The 13,445-nt window shown below is 41.1% G+C and overlaps 1 protein-coding gene across 2 annotated transcripts in view; it reads left to right on the forward strand.

The window, feature by feature from the left end:
- The window catches only part of Tbc1d30 (TBC1 domain family member 30), a 69,569-nt gene extending 59,063 nt beyond the window's left edge, over positions 1–10,506 (forward strand). For both annotated transcript variants that reach the window (XM_090328005.1, XM_090328002.1), the window contains 2 exons: positions 2,772–2,978; positions 6,233–10,506. In XM_090328005.1, coding sequence (XP_090184131.1) covers positions 2,772–2,978; positions 6,233–6,993 — 968 coding nt within the window. In that variant the 3' untranslated portion in view covers positions 6,994–10,506. The remainder of the gene's footprint in view (positions 1–2,771; positions 2,979–6,232) is intronic.
- Positions 10,507–13,445: the final 2,939 nt, after the last annotated feature.

Genomic DNA, 13,445 nt, shown 5'->3' on the forward strand with positions numbered 1-13,445 from the left:
ACATAAACAGAAAAGCCCGGAAGTGGTGCTTTGGCTCAAGTGGTAAAGTTGCTAGCCTTAAGCAGCAAGGATTATAGTCTTGAGCCATTGGTGCCTGGTTAAGGACTAAATCTTTAAAATTATGATAGCCTCTATTTGAATTTGAGTGACAAGAAACTTAATCATGTCATGTAACACGTTGCTAGGTTCTTTGGATTGGGATTTCTAGTTGCAAAGAGACAACTTCCACTACTGGTTCTAATAGTTCTTCCTTCTGGAACAAATAAAACAAGTCCACTTTCTCATTACTTGACATCTTGTAATGTTTTGAGGACAGCTATTATATTCCCCCAACTTTACCCTAAGGCCTGAACTCAGAATTTCTTCCAGTGCTTTTAATATTCGATTAATTTATCCTAAGTGTTCTTTAAATCCTTGTCTAAGTTTTACTTATATATTTTGTTCAAACTGGCAGTTCCTCTTAATTTTTTTCCTTATGGAAATCATTTCAGTAATAAAGTGTATATATGAAAGGTTAAGCTTTTATGTGAGAGATGGTCCTCACAGATGCTGGGATAGTTGAAATCTCTCCATCTTTAGCTGGTACCCAACAGTATTGCTGTAGAGAAACCTTGTTCTCTCTTGGTTCTGTGCAGAGTTGGGGTACATTCTTAAAATAGCATATTTCTTTCCTGCCATAGTTGTAATGATACTTACGGGACAACTCTGCTTGCTTTCAGTGTCACAGGAGCAGAATCATATCAGACACAGTACATGGTAGACAGGAAGTATTTGTTAGATGATGGAAATTTCATTTCTGATGGTACAGTGGTCCTCAAATCTTTATGAATCTGTCAAATATATGACTTTTTTCCAACTTTAAAAAATTATATTTTATTTTTGAGAAAATGTATAGAGGGGTTACAGTTATATTTGTTAGCTAGTGGGTACATTACTTCTTGAACCTTGATACCCCTTCTCATATTTTTGTCCTCCTTTCCCTCCCCCACCCTCTCCCAGTCATCTTGTTTTCCCCCTCTTCCCAATTTCAAATAAACAAATAAGTGTATATACAGTATACCAGATAACAAAAGACAGATGCAGTAACTACATGAGACTAACCATAAGTGGAAAAAAAGAGAAAAGAAATAACTTCACATAGTACATTAAGAATAGCAATCACAAAGATAAACCTCTTGTTTCCACAACCAACAGTTCATTTCATTTAGTCTCATCCTATATGACCATATGTACATAGATTTTGAGGTATTGTGATCCTTTGACTTTTTTAAGAGAAATTTATTTAAAATGGCGATCTAAACATTACAAACTGTCAATCCCTTATACATTTTTTAAAATTGTCAGGGTAATGTATAGAGGGATTACAGTTACATTCATCAGGTAGTGGGTATATTATTTCTCAAACATTGATATCCCTTCTCATGTTTTTGTCCCCCTTTCCCTCCCTCTACCCCCTCCCAATCATCTTGTTTTCCACCCTTCCCTTCCCTATTTCACATGATAATTCTTATATGGTTGTATAAACATTTACACAATGATTTTAGGTACCAGGTGTTACATTTCTCTAAGATAACTTTAGACACTGATATTTAGACATAAGGGCATAGACCTTAGGCATTGATCTTTATGTGGAAGCAGTTGATCTTATCTCTATATAATAAACAAAGTGGTAGCAAAATGAATGAACCTACACAGCTCATTTCAGACCTATGGTTAGGTGATAAGAAAATGGAAGAGAAGCACATGTGGCCCCTGCCTATAATACTGGCTATTGAGGAGACTGATAAGTGAGAATTGAGGTTCAGAACCAGCCTGATCAGAAAGAGTCCTTGAAACTCTTCTCCAATTAACCAGCAATGCTGGAAGTGGAGGCATGGCTCCATTGGTAGAGTGCCAGTCTTGAGCAAAAAGACCAAGCAAAAACACCAGGCCTTAAATTCAGGCCCTAGTCCTGACAGGAGAGAGACAAGAGAAGGGGGAGAAGGGAGGGGGATGGAGGAAAAGTGAGAAACAATGAAAGGAAGAAAGATAGGAAAAGAGAAGAAGGAAAGAAAGGAAGGAATAAAAGAAGGAGGAAAGAAAATCCCAAGGAACATAGGCTCAATGGTTTTCCTCATTTGTAATAATTAGTACAAACCTTGGACTCTCCTAGCAGAGGATTACAATAGCTCAAAACCCAGATACATAAGGCCATATAGGATGAGGCTAAATGAAAGGACCTCCAGGATATGAAAACAAGAGCCATATAATGTATGATTGTTGTTCTTAATGTACAATGCTATTTCTCATCTCTTTTGTTGTCCCTTGGTTATTCTCATATTGTTATAGTATCTTACCTTATTATCTGGTATATTGTATATTTGTTTATTTATTTGAAATAGGAAAGGGAAGGGGGAAAACAAGATGAGGGGAGGGGACAGGGGAGGGAAATGGGGACAAACACATGAGAGGGGTATCATTGTGTGTGAAGTAATGCGCCTTCTATCTGGCGAATATAATGTAACCCTCTATTAATTATAATTAAAAAATCATTTATAAATACCTTCTGAAATACATAGAAAAACACACCACACAATAAGAAAATGCAAGAAAGAGTGAAAAACAAAGATAAAAGAACCAAGCAAACAAACGCAAGATGCAGTCCATGGCATGTTTTGTGGATTAGTATTTCCTGGAGGATGAGATATTCCATAGAGCTGTAGGGTAATGAATTCTCATTTGGTCCTGCTCTCCTTCACTGATGAGCTCTCTGTGTTTCCTTCCTGACTCAGAGCCAAATGAGGAGCAGAATCTGAGCTCTAACAACATTGCAGAGCTGAGTCCAGGGGCAATCAATTCCTGTCGCAGCGACTACCATGCTGCATTCAGCAGTATGATGACAGAACGCATGACCACGGACATTAACGCCCTGAAGCAGCAATACTCTCGAATTAAAAAAAAGCAGCAGCAGCAGGTCCATCAGGTGTACATCAGAGCAGGTAATGGGGTGCTTTAAATCAAGTTCAGCTTAATCTCAACTTATGCAAGGGACAAATGATTTCCAAATTGCCAGTGGTAACTCAGCCTCTAGAAGTCAGATAGCTTGAGAGAACAGCATACTTAGCTCTCGTTTTTTTTTTTTTTTAATCCTATCGGGCTCTAAAGAAGAAAAAGATCATGGGTTCTTTTTAGGTCCAAAGGGCAGGCAGTAGATGCTATTAAATATGTCTCCTATGTGGGCTTGTGACAGAGGTTTCCAGATGATTAGAATATGGCCACATCATGCAATCCTTGAGAAACGTTAGAAATTTTAGGAAATTTGAAAATAGTCATTTAGTCATCTGTGTGCTCGTGAATTAAGCCATTCTCTAGTTTTTTAGACAATAATTGAACAGACATTGTGATGAGGAAAAAGAAACAAAATTATTAAGCCTGTGTCTGGCTGCTGAGTTAGCAGTAACTGGGGAGTGCTAAGAAGAACAAATTATAATGCAGTTGGAAATGCTCTTTTCCAAGAATTGTAAAGCTTTTCCTTTCATCCTAAAATTTTTAACTATACAATTTGCTTTATTGTTAATTGATGCTGATTTGATGATCGTTTTTTCTTTGTTCTAAGTGAATGTTATAATGTTATACCTGTCAAGAATTAATCAAAATAGGAATTTGACATGTGTTTCAATGGCATAGAAACATGTGACTGTTCTTGTACAGAAACTGAATTCACCTTGCCCTTAGTTAGAAGAAATGGGTAATCTTTTCCTTTTTCCTTTCCTTTCCTTTTCTTTTTTTTTTCAATTTGTGCCAGTCCTGGGTCTTGAACTCAGGGCCAAAGTGGTATTCCTGAGCTTTCGTGTTCAAGTCTAGCACTCTACCACTTGAGCCTGCTTTTTGGTGGCTAATTAGAGATGAGAGTCTCACAAACATTCCTGTTCTGGTTACAATCCTTAGATCTTAGTCTCTTGAGTAGCTAGTATTATAAAGTATGAGTCACTGCTAACCAGTTCAATAGTAACTTTTAAAAGTTTTTTTTTTAGTCTGAATCATTAAGAAAGAAATCACACAAAAAAGTAATCATGATAACACTTTAATTTTAAAAATACTTGTACATTAATTTCCTGATTTCTTACATCTATGAGGAAGGCTTAACAATTGCCCAGGATTTCTAGCTCTAGTGATGGGTCAAGTCAGGGTTAGAGCCCAGATGTTCTGATTCTTTACGTAGTTGTTTTTCAACTACACTGAAAAAGTCCCCGTATGTTGGTAAACTAATTCCATTAAGTTTTAAATTGGCGCAGTGGCTTGTACTGTAGTCAGTGCCCACAAACCTGTAGTTTATGGCCAGATCCTGCCCATTGTTTTTGTAGAGAAAACTTTATTAGAACACAGGTACACTCATTCTTTTTTTTTTTTTTTTTTTTGGTGGGTCATAGGGCTTGAATTCATTCTGGGTGTTGTCTCTGAGCTCTTCAGCTCAGGGCTACTGCCCTACACCTGTGCCTGGGCGTTGTCCCTGAACTCTTCAGCTCAAGGCTAATACCCCCTACCCTTGAGCCAAGGCCCACTTCCCTTTTCTAGAGGTTAATTGGAGATAAGAGTCTCAGGTCCTTTTGTTCCCAGGCTGGCTTTGAACCTTGATCCTCAGATCTTAGCCTCCTGAGTAGCTAGGATTACAGGCATGAGCCACTACACCCTGCATACTCATTCTGTTTATATGTTGTTGAAAGCTATTTCCATACCACAATGGCTGAGATATTTGCAACCTGATATTTGAAAGAAAAAGTTTGCTGGTCCCTAGACCATGATTTATTTGGTTCTTCTCAATCAGGGCTGAGAATAGATAGATGCTCAAAGGCCAAGTTCTAAAGCCTTGCATAGTTAATTGTGGTATACATATCAGTCTCTTGAGGATATGTTAAAATGTAGAGTCAGTTTCAGGTTTGCTGTGGGACTGGAATTATGAGTCAAGAAGGGTGGAGATGTGAACATCAAGATGACAGAAGGACCTGCTTCCTATTACTTCAGCTGTTTCTGATATCCCTAGGATATATACTTAAGGCTGCATCAGAGACCAGGGAGGCAGACAGTGATGCTGTCCACAGTACTTTCCAGGACAATAAAACTGTTGTTGCTTTCCCGTTGTCATTTGGCTTTCAAAGCCTGTTGAAGACACAGAAGTGGTTTTTCATTTTTAAAACCAGTCACTAAACAGCATGATTCCACTGTACTTTTATTATACTGTTTGTTAGCATTTTCTCACTCTGCTGTCTCTCATTTTGTCATGTTCAGCTGCCTTTCAGAAGCTGAAATCAGATAATCCATATGTTCATAGTGTTTGTCTTGTTATTTTAAAATTTTTTCCAAGGTTTCTAGACATAAGACCTGAGGTTCTTAAACAGAGCCAGAATTGCTAAATTCAAAACAAACAAACAAACAAAAAACAGGGCTGGGAGTTTGGCCTAGTGGTAGAGTGCTTGCTTAGCATGCACAAAGACCCGGGTTTGATTCCTCAGTACCACATACATAGAAAAAGCCAAAAATGGTGTTGTGGCTCAAGTGGTAGAGCGCTAGCCTTGAGAAAGCCCAAGTACTGGCCAAAAACCAAAACAAAACAAAATGCAGAGATTGGGCTGTCATTAAAACTAAAGGGTCAGCAGAATTCCTGTTTATTTTTGTATCCAGGTTTTCATTGCTAAGACAAATCCCTGAGAGAAGTGCTTCAAGGAGGAAGGATATATCTTCCTTCATGGTCTCAGGGCTTTCAGCCCTGGCTCCGCTACTAAGAGCTTAAGGTGGTGAGACAGCACCGTGCGGCAGGGCCTGGTGGAGGAGGTTGTTTACCTCATGGCATCCAAGAAATTAAACAAAAGAAGCCAGTGATAAGATAGACCTTTTAAAGACATGTCTTTAGAGACCCACTTCTGCAGTTTCCACCACCTCCCAATAAATAGTCCATTCAATTAGGAATCCATTCATCAGTTGATAAATCCATTGATTAGGCCAGAGGACTCATGATTTAATCAACAATGATTGGATCCATTAGGCTGGGAACCAAGCCGTCAACATAAAAGCAATTAAGAACCATAACATATCCAAGAGCTAGGGTTGACTTCTTTTTCTGTTGTCCTCAGTCACATGGTTCTGCCAGTATCTGGGTAGTCCATCGTGGGGAGAGGAAGTTGGGGGGGCGGGAATAAGGTGTTCAGATGGATGTTTCTCTGAGGTGTTTCACGCAATCTTTCAACATTTCTTCCAGACAAAGGGCCAGTGACCAGCATTCTTCCATCTCAGGTAAACAATTCTCCAGTTATAAATCACCTTCTTTTAGGGAAGAAGATGAAAATGACAAATAGAGCTGCCAAGAATGCAGTTATCCATATTCCTGGCCATGCACCAGGCAAACTATCTCCTGTCCCTTATGAAGATCTTAAAGCAAAGCTCAACTCTCCCTGGCGGACTCACATCCGAGTCCACAAAAAGAACATGCCGAGGACCAAGAGTCACCTGGGCTGTGGGGACACTATCGGACTGATAGAAGAGCAAAATGAGGGCTGTAAGACCAATAGCCTGGGGGCCATGGAAGACTTTTCCAACAGTTGTACAGCAACAACTCTCAGAGAAGACGGAGGCACCACGAGGACAATAGAAGGGCATTCTCCAGAGCCAGTGTTTAGGGATGGCGATGTGGATGTAGCTGCTGTTCAGGTGAAGCTAGAAGCCTTGGAATTGAACCAAGATAACCTCACTGAAACTGAGCCCAAGGTGAAGCATGTCCCAGAGCCACTTGACGCTATACCTGGAGAGAACAAAGCCACCAGCAAACCTCCCCAAGGCAGCCACTCCAAAACCCCCATCTTTAGTCCTTTTCCTAGTGTGAAGCCACTGCGGAAATCAGCCACTGCCAGGAATTTGGGGTTATATGGTCCTACAGAAAGAACCCCAACTGTGCACTTCCCTCAAATGAGTAGGAGCGTCAGCAAATCCAGCCACGGGAACAGTGGCACTAAGAAACGGTGATGTCTCCCCGTGACTGGTATCTGGATTCCCCCTGGCTTGGTGGCACTCGGGTCCCAGCTGCGCCTTTCCACTCTTATTCACCCAGTGAAGACCAGTATAGTTTCAGCAGTGAGTGACAGCAGCCCATTGAAATGGGGACCGGAAGTTCTGTGATGGGAGCCGGAGTGGGGAAGTTTCCCGGTGCCCTGGATTATAGAGAAAGTGGATTCTTGTGGCAAAATAAATCTTGTGGTTTTCAAGTGTGAAGTTTCCCCCCAACTTTCCTTGTGAACTGTTTAGAAAAGACTGTCTTTAGGCTGCTAAGCCCTCTTTTGTGCTTCTGTTCTGAGGGCCTTTTCATGACCCCAATACCCCCAAACCTTCCAGTTCTATGGGTGTTACTAATACTCAATTCAAGCATGCACACACCAGCTTTTTAGAACAGTAACTATAAATTAAAAAAAAAAGTCCTGATTTTCCTTTTCCTGCTCTTTTTGGGAGATGGTTTATGTGTGTGAATATTCCCTCAGTAATCATGTCCAGATTGTTTTTTTAATTCTTATGCTAAAACGTAGCAGGAAAAAAAATCAAATACACTTTCTGTAATGTTCTATTTCTACCTGTGAAAGGAAGAAAACTTTTAATCTGTTGGAAATGAAGGTTGAAAACCAAATTGAAGATGGTTTGCAGAGAGCGCCATTGCGGTAGACATTAAGCAATTGCTATGGACTGTGTTAATTCCACTAAGATTTTCCCAGGTTCCTTTTCTTTTTTTGAGGAAAGCACTGGTACTCAGTGATACTGAGGACTTGCTGAGCTCTGCATGGAGCTTGTATTGAGTCCTCATTGCAGCTCATTTACCCACCAGCTCTCTATGCCAGAGACACGTGGGCTCTGTTCAAAAGCCAGAACACAGCACTTACGACTGTTACTTGAATTTTATGCCTTTTTTTTTTTTGGTTGAAGTACGTGGTTACTTGAATATTGCCTTTCTCTGGAGAAGGCCTTAGTGCTTTTAAGTTCTCTCTCATCCACTCTTTATTTTTCCTGCTCTTGTCCCAGTGGGTCAGAGGTAGTACCTCTTATCTTCACTATGCAGTTGAGAACTCTGTGCCACCCAAGAATGATCACCTACTTCTTCAGTTATTCAAGGTAAAGCCTCCTGGTATCCCATGGGACTTGGCTGTAGTTTCTCCAGTGCAGTAAACTTGGCTCACTGATGATTGAGGGCTTTTACCACCCAGGACTGGGAAACTACACAGGACATCCTTTCCTGACTGAAATGATCTTTCTCCAGATGGTACAGCAGCTTGTCATAGCATATTCCCCAAACTGGCTCTGACCTCCTTATCCTGCACAGTTAGTTCATTTTCAACATGTGCCATGCACCTTTGGTTTGGATAAATGCAGGGTCCCTGCACCATCCCACCATCGTTAGAAGAACAGACACACATATTTCTCTTCAAGATCTAAGCTGTGCTTGCAGAAATATTTTTGGAGCAATCAATATAAGTTTGAGCAATTTTGTTTGCTATAGCAATAATTGTTGCAAGGGTTTGTACGATGTGAGGCACTCATTTTGTATAATCAAATAAAAATGTGCTGAAGTAGCAATGTGGCTCAAGGAATAGAGCACTAACCTTGAGCTGAAGAGCTCAGTTAGGGACAATGCCTAGGCCCAGAGTTCAAGTCCCACGACTGATCAAAAAAAGAAATCTGGTTGTGTGGGTTTCTTAGAACAGAACACAGAAGAATGACATAGGCATTGAGAGAAACCCTGTAATCCCCTTTGGATATTTTTACCTCCAAAGGAATGGAAGATGGAAAGGGTGACTAACAAATGGTTGCAGTTCTGGGCTTGAGTTCTGAGCCATCTGAAGCCTAGCAGCAGCTGCTTTACAAGCAGGCACACCCCACAGCCTGTTTTGGGGAAGGATGGGGCGGAGAGCTGGACTTACTTTTGCATACCACCCCCAGGAGACAGACACACAACATTTTCTAAAGTTAAGCAAAACGACATGGCTTCCTCACCCCCATCTGCTAATGTTTACAGATAAGAATGATTCCACTTCATAATCTTTGCTCTATCACCTCCAATGAGTCAGAATGACATGTTCCTGTGGAGGGATGGCTGGCTTCAATGGAGAATTGTTCTTTCCTCTCTGGACTCAGCTTCCTGGGGAAATGTGAGGGCCAGGGAAGGCTGGGGTCTTAGTGTGAGCAGCAGGTGCTGTATTGTGTCTCCGTCCCTTCTCATCCATTCCTTTCCTGAGAGGTGGGTGTATAACGTGGCATGGACTGGTAAAGTTTGGCTGAATGAATAATCAAAAGATAACCAGTCTCCTGAGGAAAAAATGACCTTGTCAGCATTGTAAAGGTCAGACAGATTTCTGTCAAGCACTCTGTGCCAGTTACATGTGCATGCATTATACTAAGTAATTACAATGTGAATCAACTTCTAAGCCTTGCCTACTTTAGAAAATAAAAGACCTCCACAGTAGTCTCTTCCACAGCATGTATGAAGGCCAGCGTGAACCTGCACATCCCCTGCATATGCAAACACCAGGAGAACTTAAGGTAGCCGTATCTTTCTGTCTAGATATGCCTACTTTCTCAGCACTTTTTCTAAGTGTCAACTCTGCACCTCAGTCCTCTCAAAAAAAAAAAAAAAAACAGAAAACAAAACCACCTCTAGATGATCTAAATCTAGTTTGTAATGTGGACCAATGGGCTTGTTACTGTTTGGAATATTTTATTCCTGGATTTTGTTTTTGTCTTTCTTGTTCTCAAGAATTGTACTGATTACAAAGATATATGCATAAAGATTCCCATTGTTGTGGCGTTTGTGCTGTTCTCTGAGTGTAGGCGTGAAGTGCTGTGCTAGCATACCTTCTCCCTTCTCTCTCTTCTCATTTTCCCACTTGTTCATGTGAACCGAGGAACCAGCCCACTAGACTCCATCTCCCTACCCCTGATCTAGTGTGCCCTAGGACAAGCAGAATAGCAGGTTTCTGAATGTGAGTGAAGGAGGGAGGGGGAAGAGGAGGAGAGACTGAGAATGAATATTTGTATATATGTGAACTTTCCAACATTTTCATTTGTTTTAATACAATAGGGTAAAAATATAGCTGGGCACAGTGACTCATGCCTATAATCCCAATTTGGTCTAATATCAGGAGGAGGCAGATATCAGAAAGATCATGGTTCAAAGACTGCCTGGGCAGAGAAGATAGCAATGCTTTCTCAACTAGTAAGCCAGGTGTGGTAGCACAAGCCTCTAATTACAGCAATACAGGAGACCACAGATGGGGGATTTTGGCCTGACGTTAGTCCTGAACAAAGACGGGAGACCCTACCTGCAAGATAACTAAAGCAAAAAAAAAAAAAGAAAAAATTATTCCAATCACATAAACAAACCATCACCACAAAATCAAAGCAAATGCAATCAAGGACTGGGGAAGTGGCTCAAATGATACATCCCCTGCCTAGCAAGTGAGTGGCCCTGAGTTTAAACCACAGTTATTACCCCCCAAAATAAGTCTCAAGTTGGCGATCATCCTCATAAAATCTCTCTTCCAAACGACTTTCTTTGCTGAACATTAAAACTGTTTTCCCAATTAGAAAAATAATAGATGTTTTGGATGTCATCAGTTCTCTCTCTCTCTCTTCTGTGTGTGTGTGTGTGTGTGTGTGTGTGTGTGTGTGTGTGTGTGTGTGTGTGTACATGCATGAGCACAACAGTTTTTGACAAGCTTTAAGTATAGGCTGTCTTTGTCTTTGCAGTACCTGTTCTTGTCATAGTTCCCACAACCAATCAGCGTTTGTCTTTCCCTCCCTCCTTCCTTCCTTTACACCCTCTTTCCCTTCCTTCTTCCCCCCCCCCTTTTAAATTTCTATCTTAACCTCTAATGTTGAAGCTTCCTTAGAAACTTTGCTACTAGTCTTCAGTATCTCTCATTCCCTCTGGTGACGTAGCGCAGTGGTTAAACATCTGCTTAACCTCCTGGGGCAGTCCTGAAGAAGGAAATCTCATAAGTCATATCTAATTCTTGATACTTCAGGTCTTTAAGTGAGGAGTTTGCTGCCATTTCCCCTGAGTGTTATCAGGTCAAGGAAGTCACCTTTTATATTTTGTTTGCTACAAGTGTTTTTCTTGCTAAAAGTGGCAGGGGTTGAATTTTATCCAACGAATTCTAATTCCATCTTGCAAGACCTGGTATGTCTGTACTCATGACAATGATGATTACCAGGTTTCACTGAAAAAAAAATATGTTAGCCAGGTCAGGTGCTGGTGGCTCAGGCCTGTAATCTTAGCTTAACTCAGGAGGCTGAGATTTGAGGATGGTGATTCGAAGCCAGCTGAGGCAGGAAAGTCCATGAGACTCACCACAATTATCAACCAGAAACCCAGAAGAGGAACTGTGGCTCAAAGTAGTGGAGGGTTAGCCTTGAGCAAAAGAGCTCAGGGACAGTGCCTAGGTCCGGAGTTCAAACCTAATGAGCACTATTACCAACAAGAGTTGGTATTAGTTATGTTAGAGCTGCAAATAATACCAGTAAAATTGTGATGTGTAAAATGTTCATTATGAATGTTAAATTTACTAATAGAAATTTGCAAACAGAATCCCCCATGGAAGCAAATTGTCTAGCAATGAAGAACTTAATGTAAGGAAGAGGGGCAGGAGCAGAGGCAGAAAACACAGTATTACATTGTGTACTCCACAGACTCTTCCAGAGTCTCTCCACCTCTGAGTCAGAGTTGGACTGGAGAGCTTCTGCACTTGCCTGATGAGGTTGGCACTGTGCAGGGGTCTTTGCTTGCTATCTCAGAACTATCTAGTGCATTTCTGTTTTTGCTAAAATGCATCAGTGGTGGGGCCAGGAGTTTGGCCTGGTGGCCGAGTGCTTGTCTAGCATGAATGAAGACCTGGGTTCTAGTCCTTGGTTCCACATACATAGAAAAAGCTGAAGTGATGCTGTGGCTCAAGTGGTAGGGCCTTGAGAAAGCCCAAGGACAGTGCTCAATCCCAGGACTGAGACACACACACACACACACAAATACAATGAGATATGTATGCAATGAAGTATAATTCAACCATAAAGAAGGAAACTGAATTTTTTACAGGTAATGGATATAACTGAGATCATCTTGTTAAGTGAGATAAGCTGAATTCAGAGAGACAAATACTTCATATTCATGCCCTTATGCAGATAAAAGTGACAAAAAAAAAAAAGACACGATTTGTGAAAGCAGTTGGGGCCCAGTATTGGTGACTCAAATTTGTAATCCTAGCTATTCAGGAAGCTGAAATCTGAGATTGCAGTTCAAAGCTGTACTGGGCAGCTTAAGTCTACGAGAGTTAAGTCTAATTAACTACTAAAAATTGCCAGAAGCAGAGTTGGGGCTCAAGTGGTGGAGCACTAGACAATCAAAAAAGCTTAAGGACAGAGGCAAGGCACTTAATTCAAGACCCAGGACCCGTACCTCCCCACACTACCCCCCCCCCCAAAAAAAAGGAAAGAAAAAGCAGTTGAGGAGGGTAAAGGAGCAGGTAAGGGGGCAAAGGGAGTATGACAGAATGGCAGAAATGTATTACATGGGTATGAAAATAGCATAACGAAACCCATTAAAACTGGCAAGGAGGAGGAAGGCTCAGAGTCATACAGATGGAATGAATCTGGACAAATTACATTACATGCATATATGTAAATATCACAAACTTCAGCTGTGATTTCTAATAGGTGATCGAACATTTTATACCAGCCCCCAGGAGATTGGCCTCTACAGAGGGTTACTAGCATTTGGAAAAACTGAATGAAGGAGAACTATTCCCCCTATCCTCATTATTCAATGTCAAAGCCTTCCCAGTTTTGGAAACTTTAGTTTTGCAGAAAATGAAAGTGAAGACATTCTAGTCTCACAGCTAGTGGGAGCCAGGTAGCTGGAACAGGAAAGCGCTGAGGTCACCTGCCCAGACTTCTACTCATGAGTAAAGCTGGCAGGACCAATGTCATCTCTTAGTTCAAAGAGGAAAAAACAGTTTGTTGTTAATAGGAAGAAAAAATTCATGTTGTTCAATACTAATAAGAGGGTGACAAAGAAACAGTGTTCAAACAGATTAGGTTTTCACTAGGTGGAAGAAAGTAGGATGGAACTTTATCTCCCTCAGGCAGAATGCCTTGAATGGCCCTACATTTGCATAAAGTCACCTCAAGCCTTTCCTTTTCTTCTGTTATTTTAACTAATTTCTTTACAATAGCTCCAGGGCCTCTCTTTCTTGCCAGTAGCACTTAAAGACAAGCTGAAAGGCACCTAATTCCCCCTCTGTGAAAGCAAAACTCCCTAGTCCTGGTTCTTTCTAGAGGTTAGGGTAGGAGAACTGATCAGCTGTGTGAGATAGTCATTGAATAGCAGGACCAGAGAAAGAGCAAAAGTCCCTCCAGGCGTGATTCCCTTGGGCATTAGTGAGTGG

Source organism: Megascapheus bottae, chromosome 2 (assembly GCF_031878675.1).
Source record: "Megascapheus bottae isolate mThoBot1 chromosome 2, mThoBot2.hap1, whole genome shotgun sequence".
Taxonomy (NCBI): domain Eukaryota; kingdom Metazoa; phylum Chordata; class Mammalia; order Rodentia; family Geomyidae; genus Megascapheus; species Megascapheus bottae.